This window comes from Gadus morhua, chromosome 13, assembly GCF_902167405.1.
Source record: "Gadus morhua chromosome 13, gadMor3.0, whole genome shotgun sequence".
NCBI lineage: Eukaryota > Metazoa > Chordata > Actinopteri > Gadiformes > Gadidae > Gadus > Gadus morhua.
This window is the reverse complement of record NC_044060.1, coordinates 8,744,381-8,763,427: the sequence shown is the minus strand read 5'-3', so window position 1 is coordinate 8,763,427 and position 19,047 is coordinate 8,744,381. Positions and strand designations below refer to the sequence as shown.

The window sequence follows — 19,047 nt, the reverse complement described above, 5'->3', positions numbered from 1 at the left end:
AATAGTTTTTTACTTTATTTTTTACAAACAACAAGAACAGAGAAATAAAGTTTTTTCAGCCTTCTATCCAAGGTTGGAAAAAAAAAAATAAGCCTGGTTTTCCTTTGGCCCTTTTCGTACTAGCCTATATCTGAGTACTAAGAAGTGGTGAAAATCCCAGATGGCTGTGGAATACTTCTTAAATCCTCATTTTGTTCTCATTACAGTGAACCCTGAAACAGCAGGTAATGTGCCTGAACATCCAGTAAACTGGGAAGATGCCGTTCTTGTTTGTATCCCACAAGATGTCAGATATTAAAAATAAGTTAATGCCTCAGTACACGGCGATGGCTGACAAGCTGTTGACATAATTTGGATAATTGAAGGATTTCTCTGCAAACCTGTTTGAAACTGAATATATCATGTATATCATGATATATCTTATTTGGCTATACACACACCAAGATTTAGAACCACTTTCTCTGACAAATTAATCAGATTCAATTGCAGATTAAATTATGGCAAGCAGGTTTCTATTGATCATCTTTGACCTCAATTGAGTTCTGTATTCTAATGTTTACGTTTGCTTCTCTATGCCGTCGCTGAAAGAGCGGTGATGGGGCAATAAGGTGAACGGAAGAGTTTACTGCTTCGACTTTTTACCATCCCTGCACAGCTTGATCACGGACAGCTCATCATTTTAAATCCCCTCCCCAAAGCTACTGTCGAATGATTCAGTGTGATGAATGAACTGTGCAGAGAATGGTATGAATGCTCTGCTCACCAGGTTCACTTTAGTTTTCTTCCCTTCATTCTTTCCTTCCTGCAGTGTGTGAACCGTTGTATAAACCTCCTAACCATACACACTTCCCACTAGTAACTAGTATGGTTTCCCATGCGCTGCAAGCAAGCAGCTCTCCACTCCACGCAACATGCCATTACAGTGAAGTATACCCAAGGACGTTTCGAGGTGAGGGATTCACTTTTTGGAAGTATCTTTTGATCGTCTCCTCCTCAAACATCCACTAAACGCAGACTTCCTTCGGCTCAGCTAAACAAACATGCAAACGCCTCATCTAGTCGTTATGCTCCTGAGAGCACATGTGCAATCACAATTGTTCCGTCAAGTGCACCCCGGTGCACGGAGATAGTAGCACCACTGGGCGTGAGGTGACGAGACATGGGAATGTCTTCAGCTATTACTGTGTTAATCGCAACTAATGACTGCATTAGTGGTGCTGTGAAGAGCTTTTGGAATCAGTTAGACGTTGCCATGTTCAGCCAAACCCCCTTCTGCAGCAAGCCATGTTATCTGCAGAAGACGCTCATTTTATTCATTTTAATCAACATTTAACTACCAGGGCACGACAGGCAAACTATGAATCACATCCTGTTATTTGTATGCCATAGATTTTATGACACGGCTTACGATTTGGTTCAGTGTGGTTGCTCAGCGGTGTGACAGCTCCCGAATCTGATTTGAGGAATTGATTTCCGTTGTTGGTGTGAAAGATGTATGTGCGGTCGTTGGATCTGGTGCAGCACACTGTTGTTGCTGCAGTCGTTCCTGTTCAGACCAGTGTTTAGACTGCCCTCTAGTGGCGACGAGGGGACAGTCATGGGATTACGCACAGCCGCTATACACAAAAGATTTACACGGTAGAAAAATAAATGTTAACGCTGTTGATTCGTCTCAATCTTCTCTATTCGTCTCTATGGTTTAAACCACACATCCAATTTCCTTTGGATTGAGTCAGAAGGAAGTAAGATAAAAAGTCTTAGTAGTGTGCGTAACAGTCTGCCGCACTCTGGCACTGACTAATGCGTCGACTGAACAACTTGTCACACTCTCTCTCACACACACACACACACACACACACACACACACACACACACACACACACACACACACACACACACACACACACACACACACACACACACACACACACACACACACACACACACACAGATTGAATATCAAGTATAATTTCAAGCAACCCTGAATTATATTAAATCATTTCACTGCAAAAAAAGACAAATATAGAAATGTACAAAAAAATCGTATTTACAATTGAGCTGCGATTGTGACAAAAATAAACAAACACCAACAGCGTCAGGCTACAGGGAAAGGACAGAAAAGCGAAAATGGTAGCCCATTATGATGAGGCACAACACACCACCAGTTTCTGGCCCAGTGAACTGGGGGTTCCATCATTCACAGGGCCGCTGTCTGCTCCAGTCCACTGGCAGTTCCACCATTCCCCTCAGAGTTGGGAGCGGAGACATTTTGGGTGGACTCTGGCTGTTGACACAGCTGTCCAGTCACAGCTCTATCCTTCTCTTCTGTCTGTCTGTCCTCAGTCATGTGAAGGGGGGCCCTCAGACCGGCCCCTCGGTTAAAAATAAGTCCTGTTCCGACCCGGAGTCCGAATCCTCAGCCTCATCCGCCGAGTCCGCCCGGGTGGGGTAGGGCTTGGGCGCGTCCAGGTTCACGTACGTCACCTTCAGGCTGATGTAGTGTTCTCCCTCCAGGCACTCCATGATCTCCTGCACGATCTGCACCAGGGCCTGGAATGGGGGCCTGGACTCCGGCTCGGGCTCCCAGCACGCTACCATGATGGAGAACCTTCCGCGAAGGAATGGATGAATGAACGGATGGATATTAGGGAGGGTTAATGTTAAATTAAGACATTAAAGCTGCAGTAAGTGAGATTCAAGAGTTGTAAAGAGCGAGCTGCTTCCTCTCTAAGCCTCTCCGCCATTGAAGTGTTGCATAGTTCACACGCCAGTGATTGACAGGCACTAATGATTCACCCTAATTGGTCAGAAATTAGCTGGGAGCTCTTAATTCGAAATGGTCTTGTATAGAGGCAGACATCAACTAGAAACAGATATTCTCACTGAGCATTTCACTCACTTATGTCTTACAGATGGCTTTGGTATTTCCAATAAATAACCCTGCAATTATAGCTCTTAAAACTTATCAACAGCTTCTATAAGGGATGATCCATCATGATCCATACAGGGAATGAATAAGTGAACAGTGCCACTGATAACAGGGATATTGAAAGGAATACATCGTCCAAGATACATTTTAGGTATTCATTTTCTCCCACAGAATGGAATGCAGGAAGGAAAATGTCAGTGCTTCAATATCTCCCTGGAATATGAAGTATATCTCTGGGAGCTTATGACAACAACATGATATAATACTGCATACTTGGAATACTCAGGACAAATAAGAAAAACAATATTTTCCAATGCTTCTTTCGTGTTATTCCGGCTCATTCCTGTTATGATCGCCAGACACTGACCCATTTCCTCAATCATTCCAGGCATTGGGAGTAAATACATCTTAAACAATGCTATTTGTGTATATATTCTTTCCATTACAGGGATTGGCATGCATGCATCAGAATAAACCCTATGCTCATTTGTATATTCTGTCTGTTTGTGCAGTTTATTCCTTCCGGCCTCTCAGAGGTGCCGTCGTAGTGCTAGCCAAGAGGGGCTTAAGGCAGGCGTCTTACAGGGCGTCTGGACAGAACTGGGGCTGGGCCAGCCTCCGGCCCTTCAGCAAGTAATGCGTGATGTCATAGGGGTCCACGTCCGGGTAGGGTGTGGCTCCCCTGGTCAGCAGCTCCCACAGCAGGACTCCGAAGGACCACTGAAACATTTACAATTACCTTTAGGGCATTTAGCAGACGCTTTTATCCAAAGCGACTTACAATAAGTACATTTGTCATTAGAAGTGAAACAATATATCGCTGTCAGTACAGTAAAGATGTTCATAGAGCCAAGTGCAAGTACTAACAATCGCTAGGCTAACCCATTCCCTGTGTACAGCAATGCTAGCTGCTACGCCAGATGTTACACAATTAAGTACTATGAATAAGTGCAATGTAGATTAAGTGCGTACAATAAGTGCCTACATCAAGTGCCAGGACGTACAACATACAATGGTGGCCAGAAAACAGCCACATGGGACGTTTTGTACAGACATTCACTTGTACGAAGGAAGATAAACATATGTTTACAAGCAATGGGGGAAAAAGCTTGCCTCGTGAGACCATCCAGATATTCAAGTTTCCGATTTGAGAGTCTTCGCACTGAGCATCAGCTTGCCTTTGGCCGTAACAGAAATTAATTTCCAAATATGGGCGCAATCTTATGTTGTTCAAAAAACTCCAGCCAATCAGTTTAACTTATTAAGTGACGCTCTTCCCTCGTGTCGAATCCAGTTGGAAGTAAAGCAAAAAGAGCAGATTTCTGTTAATCGTTTAACACCCTTCATTAAATTTATCTATTTCAGATTAAAACTTTATATTGCTCCACTTTCCTTGGGTTCTGCCCATGGAATGCGGTGCTCCGCATGAGCTGGAACTCCTCCCTCCCCTCCTGCCCGAGCGCATATTGATCCTATCATGTTGTTTTTGTTGGAAGAAGCTTTCCACCGGTTCAGAGCCACACTGAATTGATGAGGGAAGCAGAATGGGAACTCACCAGATCAGGATGGTCTCACAAGACTATGAAAGGACAACGACAGCGAGCACACTTACCACGTCTGACTTGGTGGTGAACTTTTGTGTTTGTAAGCTCTCGATGGCCATCCACTTGACTGGAAGCTTGGCCTTCTTATGGTCTTGTATGCTGTAGTATTCCTTGTCAAATATATCCCTGGCCATGCCAAAGTCCGCCACTTTAACTGTGAAGTTTTCATCCAGCCTGAAAAGACATTCGTTTTTTCATCCAGCCAGAAAATATATATATATATCCCCAGAACCGGTAATTTTTCTAAATCTAGTAAAGAAAATAAGGTAATACAATTCCGAGAAATACACATTAATTGTTCATCCGAGAACACTTAACAAATTGCAGTAGAGTTGGCAGTTTCTGCGTTCACACAAGACACATATTTACTCCATTTGAGTGGAATGCTGCCATATACACAGCACTGGGTGCGCCGTAATAGTTGACGCTTTTGTGGCGAAATAACTGCAAATTAACTTCTACCGGTGATGTAACATGTGACGCAGGGAAATTAGCAGAACGGATTTGCCGGCAACCATGCAGACGTTCCGTTAAATTACCGGCAAAGGCAAGTAGGAGAGGGGCTTCTATGTTCCATACCAATTACAATTATTAATATTCACACTTACATGCAGTTACGTGCAGCCAGGTCCCTGTGGACAAACTTCTTTTGCGACAGGTACTCCATTCCCTTAGCCACCTGCAGGCCAAACCCAACCAGGTCCTTCACGGTCGGGTTCTGCCACACAGAATAGGGGAATTCAACCGTAACGTCATCTCTAAGCTATCGTTATTACACACATGAGACATCGGGTCAGCGCTATTTCAGCTATGCTCATATTGCTCCACAGGGTCATTTTCTTTATCTGAGGATGACTCACTCTCTTCTCAGACCGGATGAAGTGTCTCAAGTCTCCGTGCTTCATGTAGGGCAGCACCACCAGGGGGAGCCCTTCCTTGGGCAGCATGATGCCCAGCAGGGAGAGGATGTTGGTGTTGTGGAAGCCCTTCATGATGATGCCCTCCCTCAGGAACAGGTCCACCTCCTCGACATCACTGATCCCTGTTAACACAATGTGCGGTACGTCAACACACACTGCGCTTCTGCTGTTCACACAACACATCAACACACACTGCGCTTCTGCCGTTCACACAGCACATCAACACACACTGTACGCGCTCTGTACACACAACACATCGACACACACTGTATGTACTCTGCTAACACAACACATCAACACACACTGTACGCACTCTGTACACACAACACATCGACACACACTGAATGTACTCTGTTCACACAACACATCAACACACACTGTACGCACTCTGTACAAAACAACACATCGACACACACTGTATGTACTCTGTTCACACAACACAACAACACACACTGTACGTACTGCACACAGCACACAAACACACTGCAGATTCGCTGTTAACACATTGCACAACAATCCACACTGTGCATACTCTGTTTACACAAGACATGGCACATCAACACGTGTGGACAAAGTGTGGACAAAACAAGGCAGGAGGTTAGCGTTGTCATTGTATGGACAAAGTACAGACAAAATAGGCTAAAGACACGTACTGTTCAGTGATTTGACAGCACAGTGAATCTCTTGGTCCTTGTGGTCCATCAGATAGCCATGGTATACTGTGCCAAAGTGACCTGCATCAAAACAGAGGTTCAAGGTTACAGCGGATCGCTTCAAAGGAGGGTAGAAAGCGTTAAAGAAAGACGCAATAAGATCACTCCAAGTTTGGAATAAAACTCTCAAATCAGCCGTTTTCTGAGAGGAGCTCACCTTTGCCGATAATCTGGCTTTCCACCACCCGCAGCATCTCTGCAGGGATCAGCACATCCTTGACCTCTTCCAGGAGGTCAGAGCGGAGGCTGCCCATAGACAGCGTTGGCTGTTGTATTAAGGAGAGGGACACAGACGGGTCGTAGCCAGAAGCGTACCAGGGACCCTGGAAGAACAACCCCCCTTGACCCGATGTCTGAATTGACAGATCTGACAGACGTCGGAACAAATGAGAGGAGAAATTAAGGAACAGTACCTCATAGAACATATTTCAGTGGTAAAGTAGAGAGCGAGTGAGGGAATTAATGTTCATGAATCTTTTGGAGTGAACGTACTTCTGCGGTAGTCTCCGGTAGGTGAGGTTTCCCCGTTGCCCGTGTGAATGCGAGAAGACATCCGCGACAGACGGAACTCTACCTTGTCTAGAGAAGTGACAGAAAACAGAATGATAAACTGAATGAATACGGCTACACAATTCATAACGTGCCGTTATTGTTCGACTGGCTGAGGCAACACCAGCCGAGTGACTCCTCACCTTGTTTCGTCTTCCTCAAACGGGTCATCCCAAACAAAGCCAGGGCAGCCCCCAGGACAATGGCAGCCAGGATGCCCATGACGATGCCAGCGATGATGGTGGGGCTGTGGTCGTCCCTTAAGACCACATTGCCGATATCCGTCACCTTCCCGTTCACGCACACCTAGACACAGAAAAGGAAAACGTAGTTCATGCGATGCCAAATCAATAAGGCGTCCATCTTGGGCTCACCGTCAGGTGAGTTCCACAGGTGTGCCAACTAAATCGATCACGTGAACCACAAACTCAATTGAGGTGGATGTTTATTTTTTTATCACCTGGACAGGTAATCCTTCAGCGGGTATGACGAGGCCTTTTGGGATTCTGCAAGTGAGCTCATTGGTCAAGACCTGGACTTTGCAGCGCACGCCTCCGATGGTCATGGTGATATTCATACACTGATCCACTGCATTCAGATTGATGTGCTATTAAAGACAAAATGGGTCTCATGTTAAAAGGGGTTATTTTTCTGTAGCGCTCCTGTCTAGGTTGGATAATGTAGTGGATGTTTTGACTCCCACAAGATATGTCCTGGGTTCGATCACTACTAACCTCACACTACCAGTAGGAATCATTGAGAAAGATGCTAGACCCCTACCTGCTGAATCTGAATTCACGGTTGGATAACATTGTCCACTAGGAAATTGTAACGGTAGAAGTTAATTAATCGCTGAATCATGTTGGAGGGGCATGTCCTGTGTCGTGCTCATAGTGGTGAATAGTGGGCATAGTGAGGAACATATAGTGGTGAACATACGTGCATTGAGACTTCATCATTTCCCTCGCTCAGGTACAGGACGCGCTCCTCGTTCTCAAAGGGGATGGGGGCGGCGTCCGGGTGGTAGTCGAACGTCTTGTTCAAAATTAGCCGGGCTCCGTCCATGCGGAAGGAAATCTCCCCGTTCTCCGTCTTATCGTCCGAGTGCTCTCCCGGCAGGGCGGGCGCCCTGCACTCCATGTGCGTGGCGTTCACTTTACCCTCGCACACCTGGATTGTCAGAAGAACAATGTGTGTAGTCATTTCCCTTTGCTAAATCCTAAGACAAATTCTCACTCCCTATTGGGAATTGCCTTGTCAGCAACTCATCCCATTTTGATTCTGATGGAACAATATCTGAATCAGTTGGTTTGAGGCCATTACAAGCTAAACTATGATGGACAGAAAATAAATTCTTTTTTTTTTTATAAAAAAGATTAAATATCCAATGAGAATATCCTTCTTAAACTTAAAACCTACTACGAAGACATGTTCGACCGCTTATATTTTCCTCTGTATTATATATGATTGAATGCTCGCTCACCAGTCGGTACGTTTCCTGGGGTGAGTTACTGGGTTTGTACTGGACCACCTTGTTCTGCACAGAGTCAAAGTAGCGGCCTTCCACCCTCAGCATGGAGCCGCTGTGGGGAAACCAAAACCAACAACAATCAGTGGTCTACTTCCGCAAACCTCCAATGACATTCAGGTCACTTTTATCTCCTTCAACTTCAACAACTTTCATTTTCGGACCGGGGTCCACGCTCTACCTTCTGTAGCTGCATTGGGGATACACGTTGGTTATAACGGGGTCGTGCCGGTAAGAAAACTTCTTCTGGGTTGGCACGAGGAAGCTGTCGATGAAGAACCGGACGGGAACGTCTTGCACCGCTGTGGACGCCTTGGAGATGCACACCACCGAAGACACGCTCCCACTCCCTTCAGTCATACTGGGAGACCGAGAAGACAGATTTTAATTGAAGTCACAACACACTATATAGGATCCATGATCAGCCATCTCAACTACCCTTATAGGGGTGCATCTACCCCTGTGGAGGTAGTTGACCCATCTACCCTCTAGCCATCTGCCCTTGTAGAGCCATCTAACCCTATAGGGGTATTCTTGGACTCACAAGTCTCTCTCCAAACACTGTGCTCCACCAGAAACTGAGGATAATCTCCCAGGTTTATAAAAATTCATTTATAAAAATCAGTTTAACCGATTGAAAGCGACACACCTGAAAACGTGGTGCCATGCAGAAGTTTTGTGTGCTTGTAAACGTTATCTTACCGATAACACTTGCATTATAAGATGTTTCATTAAAAAAAAAAACTAAAAGGTTTGTTGATGTTTGACACATTTACCTCAACCTAAATTCAGTAAACTAAATCAAAAAACCTTGCTCCGGAAATGCATTTCAATTGTTCAAAAATACTCTCCCTGTGTTACAAAGTTATTCGATACATCTCCCGGTTGTGTGTCTATGGAGGATAATGGGGCCAGACATCATTTATTGTAAGGCATACTATCCTGTAAAACGTAAGGACCGTAGGACTGTTAGTGAACATACTCCCCACTGGCTTTCTAAACTCGCATTTGAAATTCCCAAGACATTTGGCAGACGCTAATATCCCAATCATCTGGTATCGTAAGACTGGAGGGTTTCCAGACTTTTGTATTCTATGACCCACCAGTGGAGTACCTTTACAATACGATGTAATTTATTAATTATTTAATCCCCCGTAGAAGGGATTAATTGGCCAGTACCCATCAAATATCTCGTACAGAATGCTTCATTAGAAACATTTTGCGGTAAAGTATTAGGGAGCCATTCCACCAACGTGCCGAGACACACAGATCTTGACAAGGGAGTCCATGATTACCTTTGAATCGGGCAGCTGATTCCACCGAAGTCTACACTTCTTCCAATCCCTGAGTTCAGATGGCTCCCGGTCAGGGTGATCATGGTTCCTCCGATCTTAGGGCCGAGGGCGGGCCTGACCTCCGTTATAATGGGCACCTGGTTAGAGTGAAGGACGAGAGCATTGAGCGACTTTACATGAAACTAACTAAGCCATTTTCTTAAATTTACTCTGAACAATGTACAGAATATCAGCCTGGGGGTTCAATCAAATACTTTGCCGTCAAGAGGTGTCCTTCAGTAAAATATTCTTCATCAACCCCTTACCACAAAGGAGAATCCTGATGCCTGCGCTTGGCCATGGATGGAATAGCAGCCCCCCAAAGTTGCTTCTTGCACTTCCAAGGTGACATTGAGAGCCTTGGTCGGGGTGCCTTTCTTGTGGCGGACCTTGCACACCAACCTGGGTTACCAAACACATCGTCAAGCAGAGACCAAATGAGCTAGTGCATACCACCATGTAGATACAACGCAGAAATTCCAAGATTCACGCGAGTACATAAAATCGATTAAAAAGGCAAACCGCTTCCATGTAGCGTAGGTTTTAATATGAATACAGTAAATGCAGTAAAGTAATACAGTAAAGTAAATGTAAATATATATATTTGTATTGTTTTTTGCAAAACAATTTTTGTTTGGGCTTACTTTGTGCTGGTGCTCTTGGCCTGTACGGTACACAGGGTCTCAGAGCCAACTCGGACTGTGTGGGTTTTGTCGGTGATGGCAGATGGTCCTTTGGGGGACTGAAAATCCCAGCCACACAACGTCAGCTCTGACTCAGCCCCAGTTGGTGCCGTCTTGGGAAAAAACTGTGCAAAGTAACAGGGAATGAGGACAATAATTGTGAGGGACTTCTTGGGTTGTTAAATTAACTCTGAGTGTCACTTCCAGTGGTGTAGTCTATTTTATTGTAGTGGGTATACTGTGATGATTCCCTCCCAGCCTCGTACAAACCCGTCCCACCGGTACGTGTACGTGTGTGGCACTTATGGGATGTCGCACCACACTCACCAACGCAGGGGTCTACAACCCGCTGACCTTTAACGATTATCAACAATCATGTAATGCTGAGTAGGTTTATCAGTTTTAATAACAGTATGAACAAATAGAAGACAAAAATGACAAGTTGTGCTTTGTATATCTATAGTAGCAATAGCACATGCTAAACAAGGACAAAATCTACTCAAAATAATTTAATGAACAGTTTACAACCATGGCTATGAGAAGGAGATGACAGGAGACTAATGTTTCACTCTTTCAATTGCTCTAATTTGAGCTCTTACTGTTGTTATCTAACATACCATACAGTAATTGAATTGTGTAAAAGTGTGAAATTACTGCACCTTAAAAATGACCATGAATTAGCTATACTCTCATTTGCATAGTGATTAACATTATGAATTTCACTTGTGTATACCAACTGTATGTTGGCTGACATTTACCTAACTTGTTTTCCCTCCACTCTAACCAAGGATGCCTGTTTTTAAATTCCCTAGCCTGACACCCAGTCCGAAAGGCTGGCCAGGGGTTCTCATCTAAAAGTAACAAGGAGATATAAAGTGGGATTAAAACATTGTCTTCTGTTGACTACTTATTATGTGGTTTACACATTAATATGTGAGGACTGGACACACACACACACACACACACGCACACACACGCGAGAAGGAGGGGCTCTGCCCGCCAACCAACGTGCAGAGATGCAGGGGCAGCGCTTCGCGCTTCGTAACAGAGACGGGGCAGAGCGCGAGCGCGCAGGGGGAATTTTATGAATGTGTGAATGTAGGAGATAACTTCCCCTGCTTAGAGTATTTTATTGCAGTTATACCCAACCGATATTTGCGAAAAATAAACACAGAAGTGAAAGATCTGTCACAAGACGATTGATACGTATCCGTGCATATTTTTAAGTGGGTATACGCAAATCCTGGCATTGCTATACTTGTAGTGTGCAACTTTAGATTGAGCAACTAAACTGCCGCTGACCGCAACCCAAACCAAAGGTTATGACTGAGTCTTCGACTAATAAATAAATACATGTGATATCTCTTTTTATGGTTAATGACCACACGAGGAATAACAACTCATACTTTTGACTCATCAGATTTTAATCTATTTTTTAACAAGCAAACACCTTCTGAGGTCTGGTTCAAAGTAACACACATGGGATTTATTGATGGAGGAAAGGAGAGGGTTCTGCGTTCTAATGCCCATATTATATTACCGTACTATTTAGTATGCCAGGAAAAGATTTAGTATGTTCCAATAAATAGTATGGAAAATGCAGTATGGCTATACTGATATATAAATATCAGTCTGTCGTGTATTACATCCGGTCGACATTCGCAGTATACCAGCCAGCATGCTCTCTGGCTATCCGGCCCCCACAATACTGGAGCAGAAGATACGTCACATCGACTGAGCCAACAACAGTTGATTTGTCAATAAAGGTATGCTTATCACTAACATCTCCTGTAGTTTGTCCCTAGTGTATGCACACCGTGTGCAACAGTACGTACTTTGTAAGATTAGCTGCAGTACACACAGCAGGTAAAAAATAAAAAGTATGCGATTTGGAACACAGCCCATGTGTGTTTATCTGTGTGATTTAAAGGGTGTTTGGCTGGGCACTTGAGTGAGGCAGTCCCTTGCATTTCAGATTAGTCAGCTCAAGGCCAGTATTTACCTAGCCTCTCAGAGTTACTCCTAGAACTGCAATAAAAGTGAACATATGAGTTATAAAAGAATGACTAAAAGGGCCTAGGGCCTAGGCTACTGTCTCACGTAGACAGACAAAGGCTTTCATTTTAAGAGCCATTCATCTCACATAAATTATCTCTGCAAAGTTAGGTGTGCTGAACTGAATTGTATGTAGCCTACACAATGGGTTGAGATATCTGATGTACCCCACGGTGGTGATTGTATAATTATGTACTCATGCTTTAAATCCTACCCAGGACCTGGACCCAGACAAAGAAATAAAGTGTAATATATTGTATATTGTAATACAATATCTTTATTCATTTGTAATGGATATTAGAGTCTCCACTGTAATCTACTGCATCCCTGCCAACTACCTATTCTGTATCTGTTGACTCTGGAACTGTATGCCCAGACAAACAAACACACACACACACACACACACACACACACACACACACACACACACACACACACACACACACACACACACACACACACACACACACACACACACACACACACACACACACACACACACACGCGCGTACACAAAACCACACACGTACACAAACACACACACACACACACACACACACACACACACACACACACACCACACACACACACACACACACACACACACACACACACACACACACGTACACAAACACACACACACACACACACACACACACACACACACACACACACACACACACACACACACACACACACACACACACACACACACACACACACACACACACACACACACACAAACACATACCCAAACACACACACACACACACAGGCACAGCGACGGATCTACCTCTGTGATAACAGGAGCGCAGGACGTCCGGTGCCACGGCGAGGAGCATTCATCTTCCCTGGAGCAGGACCCCGAACACCAACCACAGCCCATGAAGAGTGGGGCGGTCAGGCAGGAGGAGCAGGAGACAAAGTGGGCACAGCCGGGGCCCACAGGGGACACGGTGAACACCTGGAGAGAGGGGGGAGAGGGGGTGAGAGAGAGGCGAGGGGGCGAGGGAGAAAGAGAGAGAGAGAGAGAGAGAGAGAGAGAGAGAGAGAGAGAGAGAGAGAGAGAGAGAGAGAGAGAGAGAGAGAGAGTAAATTAAAGGAAGACTAGGGGCCAAGCACATTTAGTGGAAGAATCATACATCGCCTAAAATGTTTGGCAAGAAAAATATCTGTGGGCGTGTGGGAGTGAGAGAGAGAGAAAGACAGAGAGAGAGAGAGAGAGAGAGAGAGAGAGAGAGAGAGAGAGAGAGAGAGAGAGAGAGAGAGACTTCATCACGTATTATGTTCGATAAGCACCTTATTCCCAGCAACAAAGAGCAGTAAGTCCTCGGTGTAAACAGACGATACGCCCGAGACGGGGGTTCCTCCCAGGGAAAAGTTGGCAAAGAACACAGAGTCCAGCTTCAGGACGACCTAGAAGGAGCAGGAAGTATCAAACTGAGGCTAGGATCTTAACTGCTGGGGGACACATACACAATACACAACACCAACGTGGCAAAAAGAGCTGCTGTACATCAAGAAAATAACGTTAAATAAACATACTAATATGACCCACAGCGATTATGAGCTGCTTTTTATTCACTTCCAATTGACGAGTTACTACTTTTTTTAAGCTTATCAAGCTTATCTTTCATTTCATGTGTGTTTCCTTTTTCCGCGTGGTTTTCCACTGAGACGTTTCCTTCCTGCATACCTCTTCACCTCACAACAGATTATGTTTCCTACGCATACACTCGAGGTCAATTCAAGGTCCTCGTCACACCTGCAGGATCCTTCCGTCCGAGGTGCCGAAATGACCCAGGGTGTCGTTGCCCTTGGTGGTGACCAAGACCGTGGTGAAGAGCACGTCGTGCATCTGTCTGTTGAACAGGTCCAGTCTGTAGTACGGAGCGGACACCAGGGTGGGCTTGTTACGGCACGAGTCGTCGTTTTGGGTGCTCTGTGAAGAAGAGTGAATAGAGTTTGGTTTTAAACCCAAGACGAATGAGTGATTGTTTTGACTTTTCTTATTTTTTTTCATAGGTGGACTTCCTTCTTTTTTTTTTATTTACTCTCTCTGTACTACACACAAGCAAGTCCAGACACACACGCACACACGCACTTTAACATTCAAACACACACAAACATACACCCACAAACATACATAAACATTCAAACGCACACAAACGCACACACACACACACACACACACACACACACACACACACACACACACACACAGACAAACATAAACATCCACACACACACACACACACACACACACACACACACACACACACACACACACACACACACACACACACACACACACACACACACACACACACACACACACACACACTCAAACAGACAGACAGTAAGTCGATGCAAAGACCAGCAGAGAGAGTCTGCGATCCTTCATTCGGGCGGATATTGAGGAGCTAGAGGACACGGTGTCTGTTGCAAAAAGGCTGAGAGACGAGACTGAGATCATCAAACAGCAGCGAACTCCCGCCCCGAGACACCGCCACTATCTGGCTCGCTGCCACACAGAGCACAACTTGCTCCTACAAATTGAAAACAGATGTTCACCACTTGGCACCGTGCCACTGTTGGCTAACCCCTGTGAACAGGGAATAGTTAAGGAACTACATAACAGGGATTCTTGGCATTGTTGTAGTGGGCGTGAGGGTCAACATAGAAAACGATGGCTGATGTCTGAAGTCCGGATGATACGTGAATCCTCATCGTAAACATTCCAGGGCTGTCCAATTAGTCTGCTTGCCCCGACAGGCCTGAGAGTCCTGCTGGCAGTTTGAATGCCCGCAATCCACAGGTCTTTTGATCCTCTGGCCACAAACCACACTCAGACACTTATTGGGCCCCACATGGCCACCGTTTAACCAGGTAAGCCATTCAAAGAGCCATTGGACACTTTTGAATTTTTATAGCGAATGCCTCGGATTTTTCTTCTATGTTCGGGAAATCACCTCCAGCATGTCTTTCCTTCCTCTCTGTCAGGCCCGTTTCCAGGGGAATGAATTAAAAAAACATAAAAAACAGCCAGGCGCAGCCAAGCAACTCCCTTCCTCAACACAGACTCAGACACGTGCACACACACACACACACACACACACACACACACACACACACACACACACACTCACCGCTGTTTTTATCAGCAGGATTTATTAGCCGTGTGTGTTGACATACTGTCCTGGTAGGCGTGTGTGTGCTTGGCTCTTTGCACACTTAAAGAAGTGGAACACTTGAGTGGGATTGCAACTCCAAAAGCCACACCTTTTCCGAGAACTGCTTCCAGTGATAACCGCGTGACAATAAAACAGTACTTCACCATGTCCTATGGAACAGTGTTTTCACGTCACTGTCCGGAGCGTTTACTACATCATCCTAAACTAAATGTAATCATTAAAATATGCAGACTTGATAACCGGTTAACATAAGAGGAAAGCTGAGACAGGGAAGTACCAGGGTATTATATCTGTGCGACAAAGGCTCATGCCCCAAATAAACCCTCGAAACAATCAGCCACTTAGGGGAACTCATGCCTTTGTCCTGGTGTCGTTTTGGTGGCACATTCCTTCTGACATGCACATCACGTCATCAGACAACGCCTGGGGGCGGGGCGGGGGGATATCGGGCAATCGGAGGAACGGCAACAAACCCCACTCTGGGATCTCCTCGTCAGACTCTTCAGCCCCTCCTCCGCCCTTTGTGCTTGTTCTCACACACACCTCTCAATCCTCCCACTGCTCCCACTCTCATCACTGTGTCAAGTCTGAGCTCGAGCTTGGCCCCTGTGAGTCAGGCTCGGCGCTGTTGTGATGTGGATGTACTTCATTGTGTTGACAAGAGAGGAGTGGAGCCAATACTAGATACCAACACTATATCTACAATCACAGATAGGGTTTAACACTTTGACGTTGATCATGTGAAAGTGTGTGTGTTGTTGTGAGGAGGACAATGACTATCGATTGGATTCAATAGTCAGGATGACTAAGCAGTCAGTGCTGGCTGCCATGTCAACGGGACGGCCAGGCAGCAAACACACTGGATCGTTCGTTATGAGTCAGGAATGATCTGGGTAACAAAACTGTGGAAACAACCTTGAAGACACATTAACAACCCGCCCTTTACACCAACGTGTGATGGTTCGACCCTTTGACCTCCCGGATGAGAAGGGGGACCCCCGGGGGGGGGGGGGGACAGGACAGGACAGGACTGGACAGGACGGGGGGTACGGATGGTTCCAGAGCCACTCACCTCGTGCGGGCAGTTCTCGCAGGGCTGGAAGTGACACAGGCCCCTGGAGAGCTGCTCGGTCCCCTTGGAGCAGCAGGCGGCCACGCCCCGGTCGATGGCCTGGTTCACCTTGGCCAGGGCGAAGATGCAGAAGGCCGAGTTCCTCTGGGGCACGCCGCGCTCGTCCACCTCGGCGAACGCCCCGTACAGGAGCTTCTCGTTGGGGCTCCCCTTGGGGTTCAGCCCCAGCTGGGAGGCCAGCTCCCGGCCCACGGGGCCGTAGTGCGCCGCCTGCAGCCCGTTGAACACCACCCGGTGCTGCTCCTCCCCGCCGCGCCTCTTCCTCCGCCGCCGCTTGGGGTCGAAGCGGCACTCCAGCACCACCTCCCGGTACATCCAGGCCTCCGAGTTCATCAGGGGCAGCCGGCCCAGCCGCGTCTGCAGCGGGGAGCCGCTCTTCTCCGGGTTCTCCCGCTGCACCGACAGGAAGTACACGTGCTCCGCGGTGGCGAAGGTGTAGACGTAGTCGACGCGGTAGGACGCCCGCAGCGGGGGCAGCACCGTCAGCCCCTGCATCGCCATGTGGAAGCCGTCCTCGGTGGACAGCGGCCGCAGCACCGACAGCGACCTACGGGGCCAGCGGCTCGCCAGCTCCTCGTCCACGGAGTTGGCCACGAAGAAGAGGGTGGTTTGGCCCTGCTCCACCGCGCTGACCCGCGTGCCCAGCGGGCTGGCCAAGCAGTCGGGGCAGTAGGTCTCTGTGTTGTCCTGCTCCTTGAACAGGCAGTGGGACACGGGGCTCAGCTCGCTGATGTCCAGGAAGGCGCACACCCCCTGCCGCGTGCTGCCGCAGTAGTACAGGTAGGGCAGGAGGGTGCCCGCCGGGTCTAAGAGGAGGACCTTGTTGTCCGTATCCACGGGGGTCGCGGGCGGCGTCGTGGCAGCGTCGCAGGGGCCGCACGTGTGACAGTCGTCGGGGCCCACTGGGCCGGTACGCACCTCCCATATCCGTTTCAGGTCTCTGTCCACTGCCTCGATGGCGTTCTGGGAGGCGATGTACACCTCGCGCAGGTACGCGTTGGCTTGGATGTTCTGGATGGGATTGGCGGTTTGGAAGTGGGGCAGGGTGTAGTTGACGTTAAAATCCACCAGGCGGCGAGGGGTGGTAGGACAACTGGATGTCGGCCCCGCGGCGGCGCGCGTCTGTATCAACGCGCATACTGTCAACAAGGAGGCGACCCACGTGACCATCTCCTCTCCACCCCACGCTCCGACCTGACAGCGTGTTACCTACAGGACTCTGTTCTCGCCCGTAACATTCCCGGGACCAGCGGGAGCAGCTCTGTGCGAGAACAGGGAGGAGGAGGCGCTGGGGTTAGAGAGTGATGCTGCAGCGGAGATTTAACAGACTGGGTGCTCACGTATGAGTCACAGCACGGTGTTTTTTTAAACAGGGTCATAACTAACAGTCACGCCATGGTCCTTTATGTAGCATTTCAAGTGAACTTGTATGTAATAAGCCTACGTTGTTTAATTCAATATATTTAAATAAAAAACGGTGGCGCAAACAACAGGAAAAAACACTAGGTGTTTGTTATACATAGGTTAAGGGTTTTGTAAGCCTTAGGCCTATAGATGAAATAGTAGTTGGGGTTCATAGCAAAGAAAAACGGTAAATGTTGACGGTGTCGAGGAAATGACAAGATAGGACATGACTGGCCATGTAGGACTGTGGAAATATCCCACAGATCGGGAAAGTATGAACTTCAGTTTGTCAGGTTTTGTTCCGTAAAAAGAACCCAACTATCTTGTAATATATATTTTGACTCACACTGTTTTTCCCCCTCTTGCTTGCCTGTTCGACTATGTGAAAATAACCCTGTGTGATGCAACTTGTACTTTTGCACCAGTTCGGTGGACAGTGTACCGTTCATAGAACACAGAACGAACTGCGTAAAAGGTTAACCAAATAAAAGTCACCATGAAAACAATCTTAATGTGAATATCGAGATCGATGAAAAAGAAAAAGGGTTGTCGGCACTGTTATTACGAATAGCCTGCCGATAAGCATCATGTCTCAGAGGTAGTAGTGACTAGTTCAGTCAGATTGTTCTGTATCTTTGGACGAGAGTATAAACTATTAATCTGAATCGATAGTCTTAACGTTTATACACTCATTTCACTTACCTTCTAACAAAAAACCTTGCCTCAGTCGGTGTTGCGTTCCAAAGATCCGATATGTGATTCAAGAAGTGATTTGGTTTACCCTCACCAGTTTCACCGCCCCACCGTCGATAGCTGTGAACTCACCTGACGGCCCGGGAGCAGACCGCCCCGCCCGCAACGAGGAAGTCATGCTGGACGGATTGCGAAACATCAGCATTTAAGCAATATCACCATTTACATCACAAACAGCGCAGGGTTTTCCATTTAGCCGTATCTCGAGAAAAAACAAATATGACAATAGAACAGCCTGGTCTACGTCTT

The 19,047-nt window shown here is 46.7% G+C and overlaps 1 protein-coding gene across 1 annotated transcript; it reads right to left on the bottom strand.

The window, feature by feature from the left end:
- Positions 1–1,250: 1,250 nt before the first annotated feature.
- Positions 1,251–18,903, bottom strand: LOC115557274 (macrophage-stimulating protein receptor). The gene is made up of 21 exons (XM_030374962.1): positions 18,748–18,903; positions 16,582–17,902; positions 14,081–14,257; positions 13,615–13,731; positions 13,109–13,279; positions 10,222–10,385; positions 9,844–9,979; positions 9,539–9,675; positions 8,425–8,604; positions 8,199–8,298; positions 7,655–7,885; positions 7,176–7,322; positions 6,859–7,021; positions 6,659–6,745; positions 6,324–6,533; positions 6,107–6,187; positions 5,394–5,575; positions 5,142–5,251; positions 4,542–4,707; positions 3,513–3,649; positions 1,251–2,608 (listed from the first exon to the last, which is right to left on the bottom strand). Exons 2-21 carry the CDS (start codon positions 17,809–17,811, stop codon positions 2,362–2,364), a joined length of 4,173 nt encoding a protein of 1,390 aa, XP_030230822.1. The 5' UTR covers positions 17,812–17,902; positions 18,748–18,903; the 3' UTR covers positions 1,251–2,361.
- Between the last annotated feature and the right edge of the window lie 144 nt (positions 18,904–19,047).

Coding starts and splice junctions, on each gene's coding strand:
- LOC115557274 (XM_030374962.1), bottom strand. CDS start 17,811: ATGGTCACGTGGGTCGCCTCCTTGTTGACAGTATGCGCGTTGATACAG. Junction 7,323..7,654: donor ATGATGAAGTCTCAATGCAC/GTATGTTCACCA, acceptor TGTCTTTAATAG/CACATCAATCTGAATGCAGT. Junction 6,534..6,658: donor TACCGGAGACTACCGCAGAA/GTACGTTCACTC, acceptor GACGTCTGTCAG/ATCTGTCAATTCAGACATCG.